This window comes from Trichosurus vulpecula, chromosome 6, assembly GCF_011100635.1.
Source record: "Trichosurus vulpecula isolate mTriVul1 chromosome 6, mTriVul1.pri, whole genome shotgun sequence".
Lineage (NCBI taxonomy): Eukaryota > Metazoa > Chordata > Mammalia > Diprotodontia > Phalangeridae > Trichosurus > Trichosurus vulpecula.
The window spans coordinates 257,926,790-257,950,691 of NC_050578.1; the positions used below are offsets into that span (position 1 = coordinate 257,926,790).

At 50.8% G+C, this 23,902-nt stretch overlaps 1 protein-coding gene across 1 annotated transcript in view; it reads left to right on the forward strand.

Moving 5' to 3' along the window:
- The first annotated feature begins 241 nt into the window (after positions 1-241).
- Positions 242-23,902, forward strand: part of CREB3L1 (cAMP responsive element binding protein 3 like 1) — a 53,884-nt gene continuing 30,223 nt past the window's right edge. The window contains exon 1 of the mRNA XM_036764443.1: positions 242-343. Coding sequence (XP_036620338.1) covers positions 242-343 — 102 coding nt within the window. The remainder of the gene's footprint in view (positions 344-23,902) is intronic.

Here is a 23,902-nt window from a genome sequence, read left to right on the forward strand (position 1 = left end):
ACTCGCAGATGCCCTGAGCGTCCCGGCTCCAGCGCCCTGAGCCCACACTCCGGCTGCACCGCTGTCGCCGTTGCCCCCGGCCAGACGAGACCCCAAGGTTGCCGGGGGCTTGCTGGAGAGCTGCCAGCCTGAAGACGAGCTTGGTGGCCAGGACGCGCCGCAGCGCTGGACTGACCGAGCCCGGCAGGAAAGGGGGTGTTCTGCCCGCATCACCTCCCGGGGTCCCGCGAAGCCAGACACCATGGACGCAGTACTAGAGCCCTTCCCAGCAGACAGGCTGTTCCCAGGCTCCAGCTTTCTGGACCTGGGCGATCTCAACGAGGCGGATTTCCTGAGCAATGCGGTAAGTAAGGAAGGGAAGGGGTCTGCGCCCCGCGGCCGCTCGTCTCCCCAGCTTCTGAGCGCGCGCGCGCGCGCGCGCACACACATACACACACACACACACACACACACACACACACACCCCACAGAGGCAGGCAGAGGACCCAGCTCTAACCCCCTGGCGCCGTCTGGCGCCCCCCGGGGTACAGCAGCTGCGACCTGTGCGGGGGCCAGCCCCCGGGAGGGAGGGGCAGCAGGGGTGGGAGTAGCATTTAGAGCCCCAGTTGAAGAATGAGGTGAGCCAGGGATGGGGGCTGGGGTAGGAGCGAAGCAGAACCACAGCCCCAAAGCCGCCCTCGGGGTCAGCTCGCCGGCGCTTAGCCTCCTTCACTGACATGTCACCCACTCTAGCCCCTTGGCCCGTCGCGAAGGGAATGGATGCTGGCAGTGGAAACAATGGCCGCCCTGGGAGGGGGCAGTTGTGCCCTTCTCCCTCACTCTCCACCTCCCGCCCCACCGCTTGGAAGCTGGTTTCCTTTCAAGGCCAACTGGCCTGGGACCCGGTCTCCGAGAGGTTGAGATCGAACCTCTGCCCCTGCTCCAGCTCTAGCCCCCGGGTGTCGTTTGAGCTTGCATTTCTACCTAGCTCCGGGGACTCTTCTGTGGCTTCCGAGGGAGAGTGGGAAAAGGTGTCTCGTGGCAATAGAGCCATTCTGACCGGAGGAAAGAAGCTCTAATGATTCCCCTTCCCTCCTTGCCCCAGTCCCCGTCCCCACCCTATCTCCCGTTTTTTGTCCCCTAGAGCAAAGGGTGCAGTCCGATTTTGGTGGGAGGTGGGAGGGGGTAGTCTGCCGAAAGCCAGAGAAAGCCTGAGCATGGCGCCCCTTCGGGGACACAACCTGGATCGATGCCAGACCAGTCGTTCAGAAGATGTTGCCGATTCCCCACCAGCCCAGAGCAGAATAACAAGACGGACCCCCAGGACAGAGCTCAGGGACCAGCCCTGCACCCCTCCCCCCTTGTAAGAAAAGGATAGCAATGGGCAGAGAAGGCTGGCATTCTCTCCTTCCCCCCGCCCAAGGAAATGTGTCCTCCCTCCAGCAGGCTTAGCCCTAAGGCCCTGATGGTGAGTGGAGGGGGTTGGGGGCAGGGCGTGGGCTCAGTCACGGGAGAAAAGATTTGGCTTTGGAGGGACCTGCCCAGTTGAAATTTCAGGACCCTGTATGGTTTGGAGGTATGCCTGTGGCTTGGAAGTCGGTCCAGACAGGATCCCTGCAGGTTAATTCATCCAGGGGCCAAGTTGCCCTGGGTCCTCCAGGCCACCCAGGCCTTTCTCAGGACCCAACCACCCTAGGTGCCAAGCCAGCAATTAGACTCTGAGAACTTTTCCAGAAAAAGCAGAGAGCCCAGTACCCTGTTATCTTGGGGGTAATCCCATCCTGCACCCGCTGGGAACAGGGGAGATTGTCCCCTGTTACAGAAGGGGAAAGTGAGGTTGCTAGTAGGGTGCTGGACAGATTGTAAATGTCTCGTGAAACAGTAAGCTCCTTGAGGGTGGGGATCATGCCTTATACACCTTTGATTGCCTACAAAGCACCAGCATAGCTGAATGCATGCATGCATGCATGCATGTATGAATGAATGAATGAATGAATTTGCAGAGCAATGTATGACAGAGGACTGGCTTTGATTTTGTTCTTAGTTCTGTTACCACTTGTATGACCTCAGGCAAGTCACTTTATCTCCCCGTGCCTCAGTTTCCCTATCTGCAAAATGAAAGGGTAAAAGTCAAATCAGATGATTTCTAAAGCCCTTTCTAGTTTTAAGCCTATGAGATGATCTTCTGTTAATGAGAAAAAGAAGCGAGGCAGCCTAGCTCCATACTGTAAATCAATTGATGTCTGACACAAGTCTGACAAACACAGGGGGGATGCGTGGCCTCGCTGGCTTGTGAGTTATCCAAACTAATAACAGCTGGCATTTATACAGCCTTTTGAGGTTTGCAAAATGCTTCTCTTATGTTATCTCATTAAATCCTGACAATTCCCCTGTGAGGTAGGTGCTGTTGTTATCCCCACTTTACAGATGGGAAAATTGAAGCTCAGCTGGATGAAGGACTTGGGGACCTAGGTCATGGAGGTAGTAAGTAGTCACTTGCCCAGGACCAGATAGCTAGTAAGTATCTGAGTTGGAATTCATATTCAGAGTTTCCTGGTTTCCAGTTCAATGCACTGGTCACTCCACCTTTGGGCTCCCTGGGAACCCAGAAAGAAGCCAGGCATCCAGGTGCCCAGCCAGTCGCTAGTACTGATCTTTCATGCTGTCTTCTGAATGGGAAGGTCTCTCCTCCTTGTAAGGGTGGGACAGTCTCTCTGGATGAGCTCTGTATTAGGCGAGGGTTTCCAGGGGCTCTGGCCACTGCTCTTTGGACAACCTGGAAAAAAATGTTCTCTCCACTTCCCCCCTGAATTCTCAGGGCCATGCCTGGATTAGCTGAATTCTTAGATCCTTTGCAGTTCTAACTCTCTCTCAGGCTACTCCGCTTAAGGTGACCAGCTTTGATCCTAACTTCCCAGCGCAACCTAGAGATGAATTGAAAAGGTCGAGGGGGTGGGGATTCACCTTGCTGCTGACAGGCATCGACTACCTTCTCAGCAGGGATAGGAAGGTGGGGAGGCTCCCAGCTCTGCCCCTGAATTGTAACTTTCTTCTGAATAAACTCAGAAGACTCTTCCAGCTCCTCATTCAGTCCATCAGCCCCAGCTGCTCAATTGGGTCACAGCCCAATCAGAGTGGAAAGGGGCACAAGGTCAGATAGTGGTGTCTGGGGGCTGAGACTCCATCAAGGGGGAAGTTCAGACTGGTAAGGAGCCTTCATTCTGGGGTAACCCAGAGTCACACCTGGGCATGGTCAGACAGGCTTTTTGGGAGAAGCCTGTGGGTTCAGAGATGGGGAGGTATAGCGGGGTATGACATCTGAGGGAAGAGAAACCTTGGCATAGTGAACGCAGCATCAGCCTGACAGTGAGGACAGCTGGATTCTAGATCCCAGCTCTGCCGATAACTAGCTATATAAGCTTGGGTGAAACATTTCTGGGCCTCAGTTTACCCATCTGGGAAATGTGGTGAAAGAATACCTGCCCTGACACCTCAGGGTTATTATGAGGACTGAAAGTCCAGTATAAACGTCAGACATCATCACTATCTTTGTTTCTCCACTCCAATGCTTCTCATCTGTAAAATGGGAATAAGCATTTATAGAGTGCCTATTATGTGCCAGGCACTGTGCTAAGTGCTTTTAAAAAGCCCAAATATTATCTCATTCGATCCTCACAACAACCCTGCAAGGTAGGTGCCCTGTTATAATGGCACCTTACTGTTACAACGGGCTGTTGTGAAGGTAAATATTAGTTAACATATATAAAGCACTTTACAAACCTTAAACAGACCTGTGATGTCATTGGATGGGGACCTCCCAGGGGAGGAAACTCCCTCTACTGATGCAGGTCGGCATCTTCTTGGCAACTTAGTGTCTTAGAGAGTTGCCAGGGCCACTGGGAGATTAGGTGACTTGTCCATGGTCATACAGTCAGTATGTGGCGGAGGAAGAACTTGTCTTTGTAACTTCAAGACCTGTTCTTTCTCCATTAGGTCATATTGACTCTGCATACCTTAGGGCTCTGTATAAGCACCAGTTATTATTATGACTTCCCCGTTTCAGTCCTCAGTTTCCCTATCCGTAAAATGGCTATATGGGATTCTATTGATTCTCTCTACTGAGAAGTCTCTCTCCTCTTCTCCCCAGGGCCTCATTGATCTAGAAGGGACCTCAGGCCTTGCATTTTACAAATGAGGAAACTGAGACCCAAGGAGTGTTAATTTTCTCGCCCAAAGTGGCACAGGGAAAAGCATCGGATGGGATTTGAATCTGGTTCCTCCAGCCAGGGTTCTTTCCCACTACATCAAATGCAAATGCCCTTGAAAGAAAGGAGAAAAGAATTTCCGCTGAGTGAAAGAGTAGAGAAAGACTAAGCTCTGATGTTGAAATAAGGAAACTGGAGAACAGAGTATTAACTGCCTCTTTTGAAAATAAGAGCTAGAAAAAAAGAAAGAAGAAAAACAGAGGCTGCTCTGTTCCTTTGTTGGGGTATCATGGTCCCCACTCCCTTCTCTACACCTTACCAAAGCCCGGTGATGAAAGCCCCTGGAATACAGCCTTCCTCGACATCCCCTATTGTGCTCCTTGGGCAACTGGAAGATTACGAGAGAGAACTTGAGTACCCGTGAGTAGGAATAGGGAGAATAGAATAGGTATTATTTATGTGGCAGAGACTAGGTCTTTGAGTCCCCCTGCCCCTCTGTGTTTGGGGTGTTTGACTAAGGGAAGTGAGGGGTGAGCAGACCTGGGATCTCCCCCAGATCCTAAAAGGAACCTTCCAGTCCAGGAAATAGTCTCTGATCCGGGAAGGGCCCCAGCTGGGAGAGTGGGAAGGTGGGGTGGGGGAGAGCCAGGACTGCTGTTTCAGTTTGGACTGGAGTAAAAGCTGTTGTCTTAGAGGGGAGCAGCAGGAAGCTGCCTGTGAGGATGTTTACACAGTAAACTCATTAACTTCCCAACAGATGGGGGAGGTGGGGGATGTGAGGGTCAGAGGTATCCAGGGTTCAGCCCAGGAAAAGAGAGAGCGCGCTGAGTCTGGTCCGGGTGCCCTTTATCTCCCTCCTGCCTGTGCCTTCTGGGAAAATTAAAAGAGCAAGGGAGCACCCCTGCCCCAACTCCCAAATTGCCAATGGAAAGTTTTGGGGACTTGAGAAGTCAGTGGGGTTTAGGGTCCTCCTATTAAAATGTGGGTACCTTTAATTCAGGGCTGCCATAGAGGAGAGGTACCTAGCTGAGGAGACCTGAGACCCTGACTGAAGCCATTAGACAGGAGGTCAAAATCCTGAGGTTTCTCCTTGGGGATTGAACTAAAGGAACTACCACCCAGAATTTAAGATTTAGGTGCTAAGCTGTTTCTTGGCTTTGAATGCTACTTCCCCAGGTCCTAGGCCAAATAGGATAGTATAGCTATTGAAAAAACCCTGACTCAGTGTCCATATGCGGTGCTCTGCTCCCCAGTTGTAGACTCCCCACAATTACGCACCTTCCAGATGAGCGGTCCTTTCCTGTGGAAAGGTGTCATTAAGTTCGGAGCTGTTCTCAGTGGTAGAAATGGAATTGACTTGAGCCATGAACGCTCTTAGACCCAAATCCCCCTTGAGACCAAGGGGAAACCCAAGGGTCATCCAAATTCATTCACCTATTCAATAAACAGTTATTGACCATCCAATTTAAGCAAAGCACTGTGCTGAGGTGGCTAGGGGTTGAGGCAGGGGGTGGGGGAAATACAGACTAGTCAGAGAATTAAAACAACATCCATAATAAATACAGGGTGTCCCAAAAGTATTTAGCTTAAGCCAAAGACACTAAAACTTTTAGGACATTGTATTGTATAGCCATGTGTGGTCAAGTGGGAATAGCAATGAATTTGGTAGTCCTGAACCTCCCAAGGGTCACCAGACCTGAGTCAGAATGCTGGGTCTGACATGTGCTAATTACCTGGGCTTGGGCAAGACACAACTTCTCTGGGTCTCAGTTTCCTTCTCTGTAAAATGAATGGAGTGGACTAGATGGCCTCTGAGGTCCCTTCTAACTCCAGATTGATGCTCCTACGATACAACATAATGATTGATCTAGATTTGGGTTCATCTTGAGGCTGGGGAACAGAAGCAGCTGACTTCTGTAGAGTTTGAACTGTGACTCTGGCCTCTATTAGCACTGAGCTCTAACCACTGAGCAGTTGGGCACAGCCTTCAGAGCTTGCAGCATTCAGCTCTTCCCCTTTTCTATGACATTCTGAGGTACAGTCTACTTGGACCTCCCTGCTTCAGTCTGGGAGCAATCTATGGGGTAGGGGTAAGAGGCCAGGGACCCAGACAAAAGACCCAGAAGGACCCAGACCGTACTTTGGGGATAGTCCAAGACTTCCCAGAGAGGGTTGGCCTTCTCTAGATACAGAGTGAGGTCTTGGCTTTCAGTGTCCAAGTCATGCTGGGGCATTGGAGGGAGCCCAGCAGAGAAATTGCCTGGTCCCACTGCTATCAGAAGGACCCTTTGGTTACCCAGGACAGACTGGGGCTCTTAATCTCAGATCCATTTGGTCTGTATCTTCCTTCTCTGCCTTATTGAGACCAGATTTCTCTTTGTATTCCCACCTCAAACTGCAGCAGTGATACTCTGGGCCTGTAGTCTCAACCTGGAATGTCTGTACTTCAGCAGTGGGAGCTGGCCAGGAGTAGCGAATTTATCTGACTAAGGGTCCCAATGCCCTAAAAATAGTAGGGATCCACCAGGAATATTTCTCTTCTCTTCCTGTGCTTGATCCAAAATATCAGGGCACTCAGGCTGTGCGTTTGCAGGATCATGGGGTGCTCCCTACCTACCACCTACCTGCACAGTATGGGGCAGCTTTGATAAATCACACTGGCTTTGGGATCAGAGCACCTGAGTTCAAATTCTGACTAATTGTGAGACCCTAGACAAACCATTTAACCTCTGTGGTGCCTGCTTTCTTTATCTATAAAAGGATGGGATTGGATTAGATGGGGAAGGCCCCTTGCAGCCTATACCCATTCTCCTAATGGTTTGGGATGCCCATGCGAGAGCTCTCAGTGAAGGAGAACCCCTGGAGGTCCCATCACACTAGCTTCAAGTTGCTGACTTGCCTTGGCTGTGAGCCAAGACTCCGGAAAGGCTGGGACTGCCCTGACCCCATTCCTGGCCCCACCTGCATTCCAGATACAGTCCAGACTTTGGCCCCTGATACAGACCACATTAGTCCATCCAGGGAAGCTCTACTAGGAGGCAGGGTATTAAGGTGGCAAGACTCCAAAGTCACAGGAGCTGGATTCAAATCCTGACTGCCACTAACTGCCTGTCTGATCCCTGGCCAGTCGTTTAACTTGTTGGGCCCTCAGTTCATTTATCTCTAAAATGGATATGGTTCAGCCTTTCTCTAAGGATCTGTCCGGCTCCAAACTGGACAATCTTGTGGTCCTGTGATATGGAATACATTCATCAGGGCACGTGCACATCTGTTCCTCCCTGAAGAGAGCTGGAACTCCCTTCTAGCAATTCCCTGAATGGTAATTGCCCACCCCCCGCCATGATCTTTGCCCCTCTCTCCTGCTGATGCTCTTTCCCCTAAAAATGTTCCTATTTGTAAACACCGAATAGGGACATTGGGGAGAGGGCAAGCAGAGATGGGAGGAATGTTAGAATCTGGAATCCTTAGATATCATATAGTCATTTCACAGATAGGGAAACTGAGGACTGGAGAGAGGAAGTCATAATAACAGCTAGTATTTACATAGAGCCCTAAGGTTTGCCAGAGTGTAGCCCCTATGGGCTCTTGTGGATAGATGGGCTGGGATGAGTGGCAGGGCCTGAGTTGGGCTGGGGTGAATGGGGGAAGGAGGAGGAGAGAGTCATGGAGCTGGAAAGGCCTGCCAGGTGGAGTGTGGCCACAAGCTATGACATTCAGAGAGAATGTGTCAAAGGAACATTCTGTAAAGCCCTTTCAGTTCTTGGATTCCAAAGCCCTGGGTCCCCCCTGCTTGGCCAGTTTCTATCCAATGACACCCACCTGGTAACAAGGCCAAGTTCAGCATACCTGCCCAGGAGGCTGCCTCAGTGGGGCAATCCCAGGACATGGCCCCTTTGGAAAGCTTTCCTACTCTGGGGACACAGTCTAGAAACTTCTTGGCCTGTCTCTGCAAGGTAGCCATGTGGGGGATAGAAAGAGGGCTCTGACTAGGGACCCCCCTCCCCAAAAACAAAACAAAACATAGCAAATTCTGCCCTCCGGTGAATAGTCTGGGCCCTGGCTGAGACAGAGATGCCAGCCTTGGAGAGACATAGAGTCCTCTGATATTCATAATAACCGGATCTCCCATTTACATGAAAGCACATTTGCATAGGGTTTTAAAGTTTTCATAGGGTTTTAAAGTTTACTGTGGAGTAGGTAGTACTGGGATTGTTATCCCCACTTTAGAGAGAACTGAAGTAATTTCCCAGGGTTTAAACAGTTAGAAAGGGTCTGAGGCAGGATTCAAACCCAGACCTTCCAACCCTGGAGTTAGAACTCTTAAGAAAAGAAGTGTGAATGAGCACTGACTTGGGAGTTAAAGGATTAGGATTACAATCTCACCTCTGCCACCTGACTAAGTCACCTGCGCACTCTGACACTTAGTTTTCCTGTCTGTGAAACAGAAAGGGTAGAGTAGATGTCCTCTGAGGTCCCTGCCAGTCCTACGAATCCATGTCCTAAAACTACGCTACAGCATGGCTGTTTCTCCAAGGTCAGGGCTACAGTCTGCTCAGTGACTCTTACTGAGCTGAAATCAAAGACAAGGGGGCTTTAGGAAGGCTCAGGCCCTGATGTCAGCACCGCCCACCCCCCCACCCGGCCGCCCTGCATGGGGCTGGCTCTAGACCTCACTTTGGAAAGCTGTCATCCCACAAGTCAGGCTTTTGTTACCTGAGTGACCTTTGGTGAGTCCCTTGCCTCTCTGGACCTCAGCTTCCCATAAAAGGTGGCAATTGGACTAGATGAGAGCTAAGGCTCCTCTTCGCTCTAAATTCTAGACTTTTACAGTCTGATTTTTACTTCCCTTTGAAAGTTTTGGGGTGATCCGCTCCCCTCTAAGGAATGGAAGGGCGACTTTGCCCACTCCAGCCTTGATCTCAGACCTCAGGATCTCTATTATATATTATATAATTATATCCCACTCTGATGCCTGGTCAGCCCTTTGTGGGGAGTGGTCATAGGACCATGGATTCAGTTGGAAAGGTCCTTAGAGATGTCTGTCCTATGGCTTCTTGTGGAGGGGCCCCTGAGCTCAGCCCCTGGATCTGACCTTGCCAGGGAACAAAGCATCTCCAGGCACATTATGAAAACAAAGGACCCAAACCTCAATCTGACCCCAGTTCCCCTCTCTCCCCTGCCATCCACCCCATGCTTTCATTTGACTTCCCATGCTGGGCCAAGAGCACAATGTCCCCACCAGCTAGTCCCATCGAGAAAGATCAGAGCCGACTGAGGCATTGGGAGCCAGCCAAAGCTGGAGATGAGGCCAATTGCTCCTCCCTTGGACAGCCACTCCCTCCTGTAAGGTTCTGGGAGGATTCGGAGGAATAGAGGTGCTAAGTGGAGCACAAGGATGAGTCCCAGCCTGAGCAGCCTACCGACAGGAGAGCAGAACCAGCCTTCCCCTCTGTGCCTGCTATCCCAGCTTCGAGAGAACCCTCTACCATGGTTCTGGCCTCTCTCCTGAGGGAGCAGAAAGAGATGGACTTATGGCTTCAGTATCAAGTGTTCTGTGGGAGAGGCAGGAGAACGGAGGGCCTAAAAGACTCCCTTGCCCCTGCCGCTCAGGTCACAGGATTCAAACTTTCTATCTGAGCCAATCATATTCTTGTTCAGAAACCCTGCAGCAGCTTGGGCCACCCAGATGATGGGGAAGTCTTTCCTTGACCTGCTCTTATCAATCTTCCATCCAACCCAGCATGGTCAGCCCCGGGCTACCCTGTCTGGATCAGGGATCCTTAGATTTGGAAAGAAGAGGCCCTTCTCTGCCCTCTGATCCTTCCAAAGCCATAATTCTTCTTCTCAGAGCTGGAAATCAGTTCCACATTAGGGTAATCATATTAACTATCTGCTTTGGACTTCACACACACACACACACACACACACACACACAGACACACAGACACACACACACACACACACACACACACAAACACACAGACTGTGCTCTCTGTCCCAGGCCCCACCCCTGCCCCTCACTCCAGGGCTGCTTCCAAAGTGGTGTTCCCTGGCAAAGACAGGCCAGTTTTTGTTTTTTTGCTGTCCTTTCAGGGGCTGGGTGGGGGCTGTCCTGGGAAGGGAGAAGTCCTGTTTAAGATTGGCTTTTTACTCAGGTCCTTTGCCAAAAAGAGATGAAAGAGAAAAGAAGTTGGGGCGGGGCGGGGGGAGGAGGGGAGGAATGAGCGTGTGAGGGGCTGGAGAAGAATGGAAGATGATAGAGGTATAGTTCTGTACTCAGCACATTCCTAAGACATCTGGACCAGCTGGAAGGGCCCCAGCTGGAGGGGCTCACCGGCTTCTCTATTCTGTGATGTCAAGCTAGGCTCTAAGTCCCCCTGGCCTGGGGTCTGCCCTTGGTCTGGGCACCCAGGCCCTCACACCACACAGTCCTTCCAGGCTCCAGTCAAGGAGAGGATGGGAGAAAGCTGCCCGGGAGCATTCTACAGCCTGGTTGGGAGAAGGGAGCGGCTTACAGGACAGGGTGACCCCATAAGCAGATGTGTTTTTTTGTGGAGGAGCAAGGGAATGGGGGGAAGGGAGACCAGGAAAGAAGGAGGAAAAAGAAGCAAGCAATTGCTTGAGCCCCTGAAACGTGTTCTCTGGGGGCTGCCGTACTGGTAATAAGATCTTAGCAACAGAACTGGAAGGGACATCAAAGTCCATCATCTCCAACCTTTTCCTTTTACGGACAAGGAAACTGAGTCCCAGAAGAGCTAGGTGATTGCCCAGGGCCTGAGAGCTAGCAAGTATCTGCAGCCAGATTCAAATTCAGGTCTTACTGACTCTAGGCCCAGCACCCCATCCATGTCCCCTCTCTAAATAGTCCTGTCTGGTAGGGGCAGAGGGAGGGGACAGTCCTGACTTGGGTGGGAAATCAGGCCCCAGCTCCTAGACTGCCCCCAGAACCTCTCAACTCCATAGCTCTATGCTCGAACTCTGGCCAATCCACGGCGGAAGGGCTCTTGGCCAGGGTTCTAGGTTCTACAGTGTTACAACAAAGCGGGGCGGGGGTGGCAACAGAGGCCAGAATGGGGTCTTCTCTCCTTGAACTCCCCCATCCCATGTTCCTCAGAGCTTAGGGAGAGAAAACAAGGCCAGGCCAGCCAGGATTCAGGGCCCATCCCCAGGGGCCCCAGCTCTCACACCTCCCCCAGGGGTGAGCCACCAAAATAGACCAGCTCCCCAGCACAAAGCTCCTTCCAAAAATAAAACCTGAGGAAAATTCAAACGGGGCTACTGACCTCTCTGGAAGCAAGAATGGATTGCTCGCCGAGGGGAGGGAAGAGGCCAAGGGAATTCCAGCCAGAACCCTGGAGCCCAGCCTGTCGGTTGCAACCCAATGAGCTCCTTCCAGCTGGCCCTGAGCCCAGGGGAACAGCAACCCAGATCCCTGAGTGCTGCTAAAAATCCATTCACACCCTCTCTAAGGCAGTCGGGCCCAGCATGAACAGAGATGGGGCCCCAGGGAGCTGAATTAGGGAGGCAGAAGAAGCTGCAGGCGGCCGGGACAAGGTGGAGAGGGAGAAGAGGGCAGCCTGGGGAAAGAGAGACCGGAAGAACCAGCTCAGCAGACCTGGGGGAGGCCATGGGGGAGAGGGAAACAGACCAGACCAGAAGCCCTGCCCGGTCCCTAGTCTGGTTGGATGTGAGCGGGGAATAGGGGGCAGGAATCCCCAGGAGCCAAAGCTACTGGGCCCAGCCTTCATGGGCTCCACTATCTCCCTCCATCTTCCCCCACCTGAAAATGTACCCAAAATGTAACCCCAATGTCCCTGCCCTGCGCTGGCATAAACAGTGTTGCCCACCTCATGGAGCTGGCCCAACTTAGATGACATAAAACCTTTGGTCACCTAACATGGGAGGAAACTGAATGATACCTGTTAACTGGCATCAGAAAGCCTGTCCTAGGGTCACTAAATTTCCAGGTTAGAATGACCTTGGGGTACAATCAACCGAAAATGTAGTAGACCTGAACAAGAATGTTCTATGTAATTAATATAATGTAATAATTATTAATAATTAATGTAATAATGCACTTAGAAGTTTAGTGTCTCACTAAAGCTTTACTGCAACCCTGGCGGGTAGGTATTATAGGTATCGTGATCGTCTCCACTTTACAGATGAGGAAAATGAAGGTCAAGAGAGAAGAGACTTGCCCATGGTCACACAGGTGGGATTTGAACCCAGGTCTTCGTGGCTTTGATTCTGAACTGTAATACTGCATCAGACCAACATTTGGCCTTTCTTTGTAGCCCCAGCCCTTAGCAGAGCACTTAGCACATAGTAGGTGCTGAATAAACGATTTGTTGATTGACTGACTGACCAACATACCCAACAAACTCTAGATGCCACTTGAGCCATATCTTTCTCATGTGGCTAATGTGGGAATTTGCTTTGCCCACTATATGTTTTTAACAAGGGGTCTGGTTTTTCTTTTTCTTTTCAAGAACAGGAGAAAGTGGGTGGGAGAAAAAAAATAATGCTTGTTAATTTGAAAAAGAAAAATGAAATAAAAATTCCATTAAAAAATAGCCGTCCACCAAGCTGTCCTCGGCACTGTCTGCCTTTGCCTGAAGGCCTCTAGTAAGAGGGAGCTCATCGCCTCCCAGGGCATCCGTCCCGTTGTTCCACTGTGGCCCATGAGGAAGTTTTTCCTTACATCGAGCCTAAACCAGCCTCTCTGAAGCTTCCGTCCATCGCTCCTCCTTAGTGACCTGGCCTCAACTCTGTTGGGGCGGCATCGCTGCCAAGGCTCACCTAGTCTGCTCTCTGGGATGTCTGTGGAAAGGGGAGGGCCACTTGGCTGTTCAGTGAAGCTGATTGGCTGTCCAGGGTCAGGCTGGGGGATCTGGCTTCACCCCCCTGAGATACGGGGCCAAGGAAAGAGAGAGAGACAGAGAGAGAGAGACAGACAGAGAGAGACAGAGAGAGAGAAAGAGACAGAGGGAGAGAGAGAGAGAGAGAGACAGAGAGAGAGACAGAGAGAGAGAGAGACAGAGAGAGAGAGAGAGAGAGACAGAGAGAGAGAGAGAGACAGAGAGAGAGAGAGACAGAGAGAGAGAGACAGAGAGAGAGAGACAGAGAGAGACAGAGAGAGAGAGACAGAGAGAGAGAGACAGAGAGAGAGAGAGAGAGACAGAGAGAGAGAGAGACAGAGAGAGAGAGAGAGAGAGAGAGAGAGAGAGAGAGAGAGAGAGAGAGAGAAATGGAGCCTCAGAATGCAATCGAACCAGCATGTGCTCAAAGAGGCAGAGGCCATGCTGGGGATAGAGCTACAGGGACCGAAGCCCCTTCCCAGGCTGGAGAGACTCTCTTTCCTGGAATCTGGCTCTCAGGATTCTCAGGCAGGCCCACCCTGGGGAGCAGCTGGAGAGCTGGAAGGGACCTTTTAAAGAGAGAGTGACTTAGCCTCTCCTTGAACTAGTGAGTCTGGGAAAGCAGCATGTATGTTCAGGGTAGGGGGTGGAGACAACTCGCTTCATGGCCATCTCCATCCCCAAGTCAGTCAATCCATCAACAAATGTTTCTTAACCACTTAGTATGTGACAGACATCGTGCTGAGCCAAAGAGCTAGGGTCAGGAGATCTCGGTTCGATCTTGAGTGCTGCTCACTACCTTGGATTTAGAGCTGAGGGAGTCTAGATCAACCTCCTTTTACAGTTAAGGAAACAGAAGCCCAGAGACACAAAGTGATTTGCCCAGAGTCACACAGCTACTAAGTTTCTGAGGCAGGATTCACACTCAGGTCTTTCTGGATCCAAGTCCAGCACTCTAGACACCCTACCACATCTTGGGGAGTTCACTTCTCTTGGATGAATTTCCTAATTTATAAACTCAGGAGGTGGAATGGATGATCTCAAAGGTCCTTCCAGCTCTAAACCCTGGGATTCTGCGATGTCCATAATAGTACTAATGACTTACATTTATTTATGCATGGCTTAGTGATATATATGTGTATGCATATATACACACACACATATATATATAGCGCTTTGCAAGCATAAAAGCAAAACTACATATATATATATATATCACCATATAGAGAATACTTTGCAAAATATACATATATATGTGCACACAAATATATATATAATGCTTTGCAAACTTTAAATATATTTACATATGTATATATGATGCATTTCAAACTTTAACTATATATGCACATGTATGTATGCATATATAGTGCTTTGGAAACATAAAAGCAAGCTCTATATATATCACTATACAGAGAACACTTTGCAAATTTTAAATATATTTATGTGTATATATATGTATACATGATGCATTGCAAACTTTAAATATATGCACATGCATGTATGTATATCTAGTGCTTTGCAAACAGAAAAGCAAAGCTATATATGTCCCTGTGCATACATAATGCTTTGCAAACTTTAAATACATGTATCTGTGTGTATACACATATACACCCATACATACATCTGTGTGCATATACTATCATATTTGAGCCTCACCACAATCTTGTGAGGTATTACCAATGTCATCTCCATTTTCCAGATCAGGAGACTAAGGCTCAGAAAGGCTAAGTGAGCCACCCAAAGACACCCACTATAGTGGGCGTGTGTCCATTGCATGATGCTTACCCACTCTCTTCACCACTGCCCAGGTTGGCACATGGGCCCTACAGTACCCAGACTGAGGCGACAGAACTTGCCTCCAGGGTCATCCTCACCTTCATCAGAGCCTGGCACACAAACCTTTAGCTTGCCAACAGGCCCTGCGCTTTGCTATATGGGAACCAGTGCCAGTTGTGGTGTCGTCAGCCTATGCCAGTTACAGCTAATCCCAGCCTGAGGCAGTGCCCCTTGCCATCAGCCTCCTTCGACCCAGACAGGGCTTGGCTTCCCAGTTGGATGACAGCCGCCCAGTCTGATGTTTGATGCCCAAGGGAGGAGCCTGGGTCTGGATGGGACAGCACACCAGCCTCCCAAAGTAGACACCTTGGAGGTGGGAATGGGCCGAGAGGGAGGGATTGCTGGAGAACTGAGGCAGGGACAGAGTGTTATGGCTCATGTGGAGAGCTGTTCTTGAGATGGGGGGAGAGGACCACGTGGACGCAGTCAGTGGGTCTCTTCTTTCTCCAGCAGGGTGGAAACAACCCAGGGGCATTCAATGTAAGGATTTGGTATCAGAGGCCCGGGGTTGGAATCCTAGCTCAGCTTCTACCCCTTGTGACAGTGGACAAGCCACTTCCCCCTTCTAGGCCAGTTTCGTCATTTGTAAAATAAGGATACTGAATTCTAGGGTCCCTTCCAGCTCTAAATCTGTAATCTGATGACTGACCAGTTTGTAAAAGACCCTTTCAGTTCAAACATTGTATGGAATGACTTTAGGCCCAAAAGAAGGAGCTTGGGTCCAGTTGCCTTTTTCTTTCACAGATTAAAACCACGAGGGAGAAAAAAGGCTTTAGAAAACCATCTTTTAAAAAAAAGCACTCTCTACCACCCCACCCAACCAATCCTCTTCACTGCCCAGGCTTGGCTCCTTCCCCAGGGTCTTGCACCCCATGCAGTGAATAGGCAGGGCCTACAGGAAGCCCTTAGCTCTGAGTTACATGACATTGCAATCCCAGACACATGGCTTGGTGTGGTTGGCAGTGTGTGTGTGTGTGTGTTCTCGAGCGCCTAGAAATTTCTGCTTATTCAGTCAGCTGGGCTCTGTGGTGGGAACTTTGGTAGGGGGAAAATATGAAACCTCCTCATCTGCCTCTCATGGGACTGGGGAGGGCAGGAGAGAGATGAGTGAGCCTGAGGTTGGAATTGCCCCCCCTTCCCCACAATCCTTATTCTGGGTCAGGAAGTCTCCTCAGGGCCCAAGATGGAAGTGGAGGGGAGATCAGGAGGAGGGCTTAGCCCGGGCGGGCTTGCTGAGGCATTTGGGGCCACACTTGGGGCCTGATTCCTCTCCCCTCAGGAAGGGTGCCAGGCCTCCTGTGCCAAAGTTTCAGGAACAGGACTACTCTCTCTAGTCCTCAGAGATCCCTGGGTTGTTGCAGAAGCTAGTGACCCACATGGAAGGAAGGGACCAATAGGGGCCCCAGAAAGTTAAGGGGCCCAGAAAGATGTACATAAACAGGGGAAGAGGGCTTCCCATTTGGGACCCAGGAGTCCCTAAATCTGGCAGCTTAGATTTGAGTCCCCTGACTTCCAATCCCCCTGAATGGTGCTGGCCCTCTGCATGATATATTAGGGAAAGCACCAGATTGGAGAGAGGAGTCCTGGGTTTGAATCTCAGCTTAGGTACTTATATACACCCCATGTATTCTCTTCTAGCTCTAAATGCTATGACCCCTGTTATGACTCCACTAGTATTGTGGAGGAGGTAGAGTACTCGACTGGAGTCCAGAATACCTAGGTTCAAATCCTGCCTCCGATACTTACTGGAAGCCCAAGCAAATCTGCCTCAGTTTCTCCATTGTAAAATGAGGAGTGATGATCTCTAAGGCACTAATGAGATAATATTCATGAATAACTTTGCAGACTTGAAATACGCAAAGGCTGCTGATGATGATGATGGTGATGTTCTCCTATAGTCAGTCAGGCTTCACCTCTTATCTTCCCATATGTCTCCATAGCTCTTTCCTTCTCTCTGCCCTATGGCCGTTTCCAGGCCTGAGGTCCTGATCAGCAACCAAGAGGACGGTTAGTTTTTGTAGCCTCCTTTGGGGGGGCCCCTGAGGGCCCCCGGACCATGACCAGACTATGCAGGTTCAACTAGATGCCTGGAGTCCGAACATCGTAGTTTAGTGACAACGATTCCTGCGTTTGGAGTCAGGGGTCCTTGGTTCAAATTCTGGCTCCACCACTTCCTAGCTGGGTGACTGTAGCAAGTCAACAAGTCAATCCCCCTGCCTCAGTTTCCTTATCTGTAAAATGAAGGGGTTTGATTCAGTGGCTTCTGAAGTTCCCTCCCCTTTCCGTGACCTTATCGTTCAACCCAGCTAGCTCTCCCAGCCTCCTTCCCTCTAAAGACATAGTGATTCAGGCAGTGGCCCTTCAGACCCAGGAATGAAAGAACATTCAGTGACCAAGCGGCAAGTAACTTCCCAGGAATGTACCTCTCCCCCAGAATCCCTGTGGGAAGCTTCATGCTGGGAGCCTCAGCTGGGGGAGAAGGGGGAGGGGTCAAGGGAGGCTGGGGAGAGTGTGAGCAAGCTTGTCTCCCATCCACCTCGCTCTTGGAAAGAATGTCCTAGAGCTGGGATTCCTCCCTCCCCCCAGTCTGGATCCCTTCTGTATCCTCCCTGGGGGATGGGAGAAGACAGTGAATTTACCCCACTGGGTCAACTGGGGGAAATGGGGAGGGGAGATTTCAAGCAAGGAGAGGTGGTGGAGGCTGGTGAAGGGGACCTGTAGTAGGACTCTTTGTGGGGTGCTAAGAGACCTAGGAAGGGTTTTCATCCCAGGGTAGAAGATGAGAGGTCCCGAAAGCTTCTCCAAGGAGTGACCCCCGCCCCCAGCACTACAGCTGGAAGCCGGGGCAGCTGGTATCCTTCTTCCTGGGGTGGAGGAGGGATCCTCCCCTCGGTCCTCGAGGGGCTCGTGTTCCAATGCCCACCCTAGTGTGGAGGATCTCAGTCCTCTCTCAAGCACTGGGAGTGGCAGCCAGCTTGAGAAATAGATTTGATGGGTTCATTCCTGGGAGGGAAGGGAATGCCTCTTGAAATCCTAGGCTCTCAATGCTTTGGTTCCTTCATTTGTTTAAAAAAGTGGTGGAGATGATTGGAACAGATGGTTTCTGAACCTCTTTCCCACCTGTGACATCCTCGACCCTAAGATTCCTTCCAGTACTGACATTCTGCATTCTAAGGTGCCTCCGAGGCCTGACACTACTCCGTGACTGTCTCCCCTCTTTCTGCTAGAAGAGGGGGCCAAGAGTAATAACAGCTTTATGAATGTCTAGCGTCACGACGCCCCCTAAGAAGATGGCTGCTCCTTAATTTCAAAAGGCCTGTGTTGTTCTGAGTCCCCCAAGTCTGGTTCGAATGGGGGAAGCCAGGACAATTCCCGGCCCATTCTTCGGCTGGGGAAGCTGAGTCCCGGGGAGGCTTGACCCAGGGGGCCCAGCCGCCCAGTGAGGAGCCTCTCTGCCCTGGAGCCTGGGCTCCAGCTATCGCTCTTGCCGGGGGGCCCCGGGCAGCCTCGGAGCCCGGCCCGGGGGCCGCGCCACCGCGCATCCCTGTGCCGGGCCGTCGAGGGCTGCGGCTCCTCCGTTCTAACCCTGCACTCCTCCCGAGCCCCATCCCGCTCCCTGGGCAGCCTCCGCAGCTGGCTCCTCTCGCTGCTTCTTCTTATTGGCTGCGGGCCTCTGGGAGCCGACCAATGGGCGGGCGGCATTCTCCCGGAGGGGAGAGGGAGGCTGGCTGCGGACCGCTCGGCGGGGAGCTGGGGGAGGCTCCTCTGTTAACTCTGTGTGGGCCGCGGGCCTGCGGGCGGGGCTGAAGCTTTCCCCGAGCTCTGAACGTAGGAATGGGCAAGTGTAGGCGGCGAGGCTAGTGAGGACGTCACCAGGAGCACTCTTGGGGAGAACCCAGAGGCAGCATCACGATGCTTGAATGCCCCCAAGGAATCTGGCATTCAATCGACAAACGTTCGTTAAGGGGTGCACCACTGTAGGTGATGGGAGTTGCAGAAATGGAAGACCCTGTCTTCAGCAGGCTTATCTTAGACAACATGGGCAGGTATATGCAAAATAAAGAGTGCACAACTCCATACTTTCTCCCATCCCCTCTCCACTTTGTAGGGTAGGAGATGGGAGAGTAGGAGGAGGCGTCCTGCCCGATCTTAGGTGGGGGGCGACTTTTAAGGCCACCTGCTCCTTCCGCCGGGAAGGAGGACTCAATTGTAAGATCTGAGGTCAGAGACGCTGGGGACCACCTTCCAACATTCTCCCCTTATGGACGGGTCAGTGAGAAAGGAAATTACTTGCCCAGAGTGACCCGGGAAATAAGTAGCAGTCAGAATTTGAACCTAGACCCTCCCTCGGAAGGTTGACACCGGCGGTGAGGACGTCTATGAGCTGGGACACCCGCGGCTCGTTCCTCTCTGGGAGGGCAGACCAAGCAGCTGCTGCACATGTCACAGCTGGAAGGAAGATTTATGTTGGCACGTCTGTAGGAAAAATATTTAAAGAGAAGGAGAGAACAATTCTAACGTTTCCCGTCTGTTTTCCCGTGCCTTCAGTCCTCCACCTCCCACCCTGGAAGACCCTGAGCCTCCCGGACACCCACCTTGCAAACCCAGGGTCTTTTGTTTGGGTCTACAAGAGTTGACGGAAGGGTCAGGCCCAGAGCTCTGATCTGAGTGGCAGGAACGCACCCCTTCCCCCTCCGTGGAGGGGCTGCTATCTGGATAAGAGAGGATCTTTGCTTAGATGGATAGAGAAAGGGTCTGGGGGAACTGGGGGAAGGACGTCAGACTGAGGAGTTGTCCTTCGGCTTCGGAGCTGAAGGGGAGGAAAGGAACACGTGTGGCTGCGCTATGGGCTCTGAGTGCCTAAAAGCTTAGAATGCTCCAGTTGGAAGAACATTTTGGCGGGTCACTGGGTGGGCGGGCCTCGAGCTAGAGAATGTGGACCTGACCAAGGAACACCCCCCTCAAGCTTAATCCGTTGGGAAGTAAAAAGGGGGGTGGGGAGATGGCCATCTGATGAGATCATACACTCTTAGCTGGAAGGGACCTCAGACGCCATCTAGTCCACTCCACGACCCCCCATTTGACAGATGGGGAAACTGAGGCTCCCAGAAAACAAGTTGCCCCGGGTCACAGGTAGTAATTGGAGGAGCCAGAACTCAGCCGAGGTCCTCTAACGCTCTATCTAGTGCTTTCCCTCATACCACAGACACTCTACTAGGTCTTCCCTTTAACCCATTAGGCCCCAGGCCACCCACCCTCCCCCTATTTTACACAAGAGAAAACAGAGTCCTGACGGAGGGAAGTGACTTGCTCTTACCCAACATGAGGCAATTGGTGGCAGAGTCAGGGATCGAGGTCTCCTGGCTTCTGCTTCCCTGATCAGTCTCACTACAATTCAAGTCTAAGTCAAATCAATTCATCAGATACTTGCTGGTGTCTCTGACTATGTGCCAGGTACCTGGAATGCCAAAATTAAAGATGACCTAGATTCTGTCCTGGGGAGCTAACAATCGAATATGCTGGATGCTTTGGGAGCAAGATTTAGCCTCCAGGGACCTGTGTTCAAATCCCAGCTTTGACCCTTACCTACCTAGGTGGGGGCAAGTCTCTCAGCCTCAGCATCTTCATCTTTACAATGAAGAGATCGGACTAGGTGACTTCTAAGGCCCCTCCCAGCTATAAATCTAGGATTCTATGATAAAAGGGGGGAGCCTGTGTGGAGGGACCCTGATGAAGATAGTCCACAAGCTCTTATTAGGCATGTTCTATGTCCCAGGCCCCTGCAAGGGGCTGAGAAGGATGAAGAGGAGGGTGAAGATGATGTTGATGGTGAGCTGCCATTCCCATATTGCTTATTATGTGCCAGGCACTGTGCTAACTGCTTTACAGATAGCATCTTTTTGGTCCTCACAGCACCCTTGGAGGCGGATGCTATTACAATCCCATTTTACAGGTGAGGAAACTTGAGAAAGACAAAAGTGAAAATCTCTGCCCTCAAGGAGCTTATATTCTGTTCAAGAGACACATGTACATGTACATATACATATATACATATACATATATACAGAGAAAGAGAGAGAACAAAGGGAAGTTAACATTTATATAGTGATTTACAAATATTTCATTTGAGAAAACATAGTAGGTAGGTGCTATTATTATCTCTTTGACAGTTGAGAAAACTGAGGCAGAGAGCAGTTAAGTGATTTGACCAAGGTCACACAGCTAGCAAGTATCTATAGCTAGGTTTAAATGCAAGTCTTCCAGGCTCCAGGTCCAGAGCTCTATCCACTTAGCTGCAGAGATCAAGTGACTAGTCTAGGGTCACACAGCTAGGCTTTCCCAATTCCAAGTCTGGCTTAATTGCTACATCTGCCTGCCGAATCTCTCCGGTAGGGCCTCTCCAAAGCCTTTGAGAGATGGGATTGGGGGTGGGGTTGATGTATGGCTCAAGGTTCCTCGCACACCAGTGCTGAGATCAGGCCAGAATCTTAGAAGGAATTGGGGCTGCGGTAGTGAAGGGGATTGTTGGGAGGAAGAACGGAGGGGAATGGTTCTCTAAGCTCCTAGGGAGCCCCCAAAAGAGGAGGAACAAGATCATCACACCCCAGCCAAGGAAAAAGAGTGTCTCCCATCACTAACAGCGCTCATGCCCCTTGGCTGCCCCCTCCTCATCAAGGAATACTCCTTTCAAAAGTTGGGAAGCTGAGCTCTCTGCTGGCTTTTGGCTGCCATAGCCAGTGGGGGAGGGGGAGTAAAGGAAAGGAGGAGAAGGGGGAGCCAGAGAGGGGATGGGACAAACACTAAGCCCTGGCCTGAAGGCCTAGGCGACCTGGCCCCCAAACACTGGGGAAAAGGCCCTCTCAGGCCTGGGAGGGTGGGGGTGGGGAGCCTAATTGGCAAGTCCTTATCTCCTGAGAAGAAGCTGCTGGAAGAATACCTTAACATCTGACTCACCAGCCTTCTATCCCCTTCCTCCCCTCCCCGATCCCAGGCTTAGCCTGATAAGGGAGATCCAGGAGAAAAACTGGGTAAGGAACTCCAGCTATGGGCTGTTAGTGAGGGTGGGGGCTACTCTGAGGGCACAGACAAAATGGCCACGTCCACAGGCCAAATACATGAAAGGGATGAGCCCTGGAGTTAGGGGAAAAGGCACATTTAGCGTGTGAACAGATGTCACTGTTACTCAGATGAAAACATTCCCACATGTTTCTAGGCAGAGGGCAGAAATGAAAATCCTGGCTTCTCCAGGGGGCCCTTGACCTCCTCCTCCTCCTGCTGCTGCCTTCATCCTCTCCTTTCCAGGGGCTACTTGGGCAAGATTTATGCCTATACCCACCAACTCCCAGAGCAGGGAATTAATTTCCGGGATTGTGGGGTACACACTAAGAATATCAATGGGAGGTCATAGAAAGGTCACAGGGCTGCAACTGGAGAGATCTGCATTCCAGTTGTTGAAGCAGCTGGCTCCGTATCTTTGGATAACTGACCTGACCTTTCTGGGCCTTGGTTTCCTCATATGTCAAATGGGAATTCCTGTAAAGATCATAAGGGTGATGAAAGTAACTTGAGAAGTCAAAGGGGATTACTGGGGGAGACTTGGCTAGACAGCCATTGGTTAGAAAAAGATCTGGGGATTTTAGGATACCACAAGCTTAGTATGTCAATAGAGGGAAATGGTGGCCATGAAAGCCAATGTGATCCTGGGTCACATTAAGAGAGGCAGAACTTCCAGGAATAAAGAAAGGATAGTTTGCTATATTCTGCCTTCGTCTGACCACATTGAGAGCGTAATGTTCAGTTCTGGGTGCTCAAGATTTAGAAAAAATGTGACTGTTTTGGAGAACATCCAAAGAGGGCCAACCAGAATCAGGAAGGGTCCTGAGGTCAAGCCATAATCAGAATTGAGCAAGGGACTGAAGGTGTTAATGCTGGAGAAAAGACTTCAGGGGAATGTAATAGTCATTTTCAGGTATCTGAAGGTTAGTTATGGGGATGAGGGATGAGCTCCGTTCTTTTTGGCCCCAAAGGGCAGAATCGAGAGCATGGGGAGAGATTGCAAAGAGTCAGACTTGGGCTAGATGGGCTTTTCAGCAGCTAGAGCTGTTCAAGAGTAGAACAAGATAGTAGGATTCTCCTCCCTGGAGATCTTCAGACAGAGGCTGGCTGACCACTCATCAGACATGTTGTAAAGGGGATACTTCTTTAGATTTAGGTCAGATGGGCCGGCCATTGAGCTCCCTTCTGATTTTCAAATTCTGTGATTCGGATTTTGTGGTTCCGTGATAGTTGTGGCTGCTGGGAAGGGAGCCTCTTAGTGCCTGGCCAGACTCGGGACAGTCATGGCTAAGGAATCCCTTGGCCTGACTCTCTGGCTTAGGAGCTGTAGCCCAACTACAATTCCAGGGTGTTCTGGGGCTTTGGGCCTTTTAGCTCTAGTTAAAATCAATTGAAGGAACTGGGGATGTTTAGCATGGAGAAGAAAAGACCGGGTTGGGGGGGAAGAGAGAGCAGGAGGGGAGGGATCATGGCAGCTACCTTCAAGTATCTGAAAGCCTGCCCAGTAGAAGAAGAATTGGCCATGTCCAATTTAATGGAGAAGAATGAGGAGCAAAGAACCAAGCCATATTTCAGCTCAGCATTAGCCAGAACTTCATAATTGTTCATAATGGAACCTAGAGGCAGCTGGTGGCTCTGTGGATAGAGCACTGGGACTGTTGTCAGGAAGACCTGAGTTCAAACCCAGCCACAGACACTTCCTAACTGTGTGACCCTGGACAAACACTGTTTGCCTCAGCTTCCTCATCTGTAAAATGAGCTGGAGAAGGAAATGGCAAGCCACTCCAGTATCTTTGCCAAGAAAACCCCAAACGGGGTCACAAAGAGTCAAACACAACTGAAATGACTCAACAATAAATAGCCCACCTGGAATGAGCTGTCTTGTGATGAAACAGGCTCCATATCACTACAAGTCTGGGTAACTACTCACAAGGATGGTGTCAAAAAGATTCTCGGTTAGGTACTTTG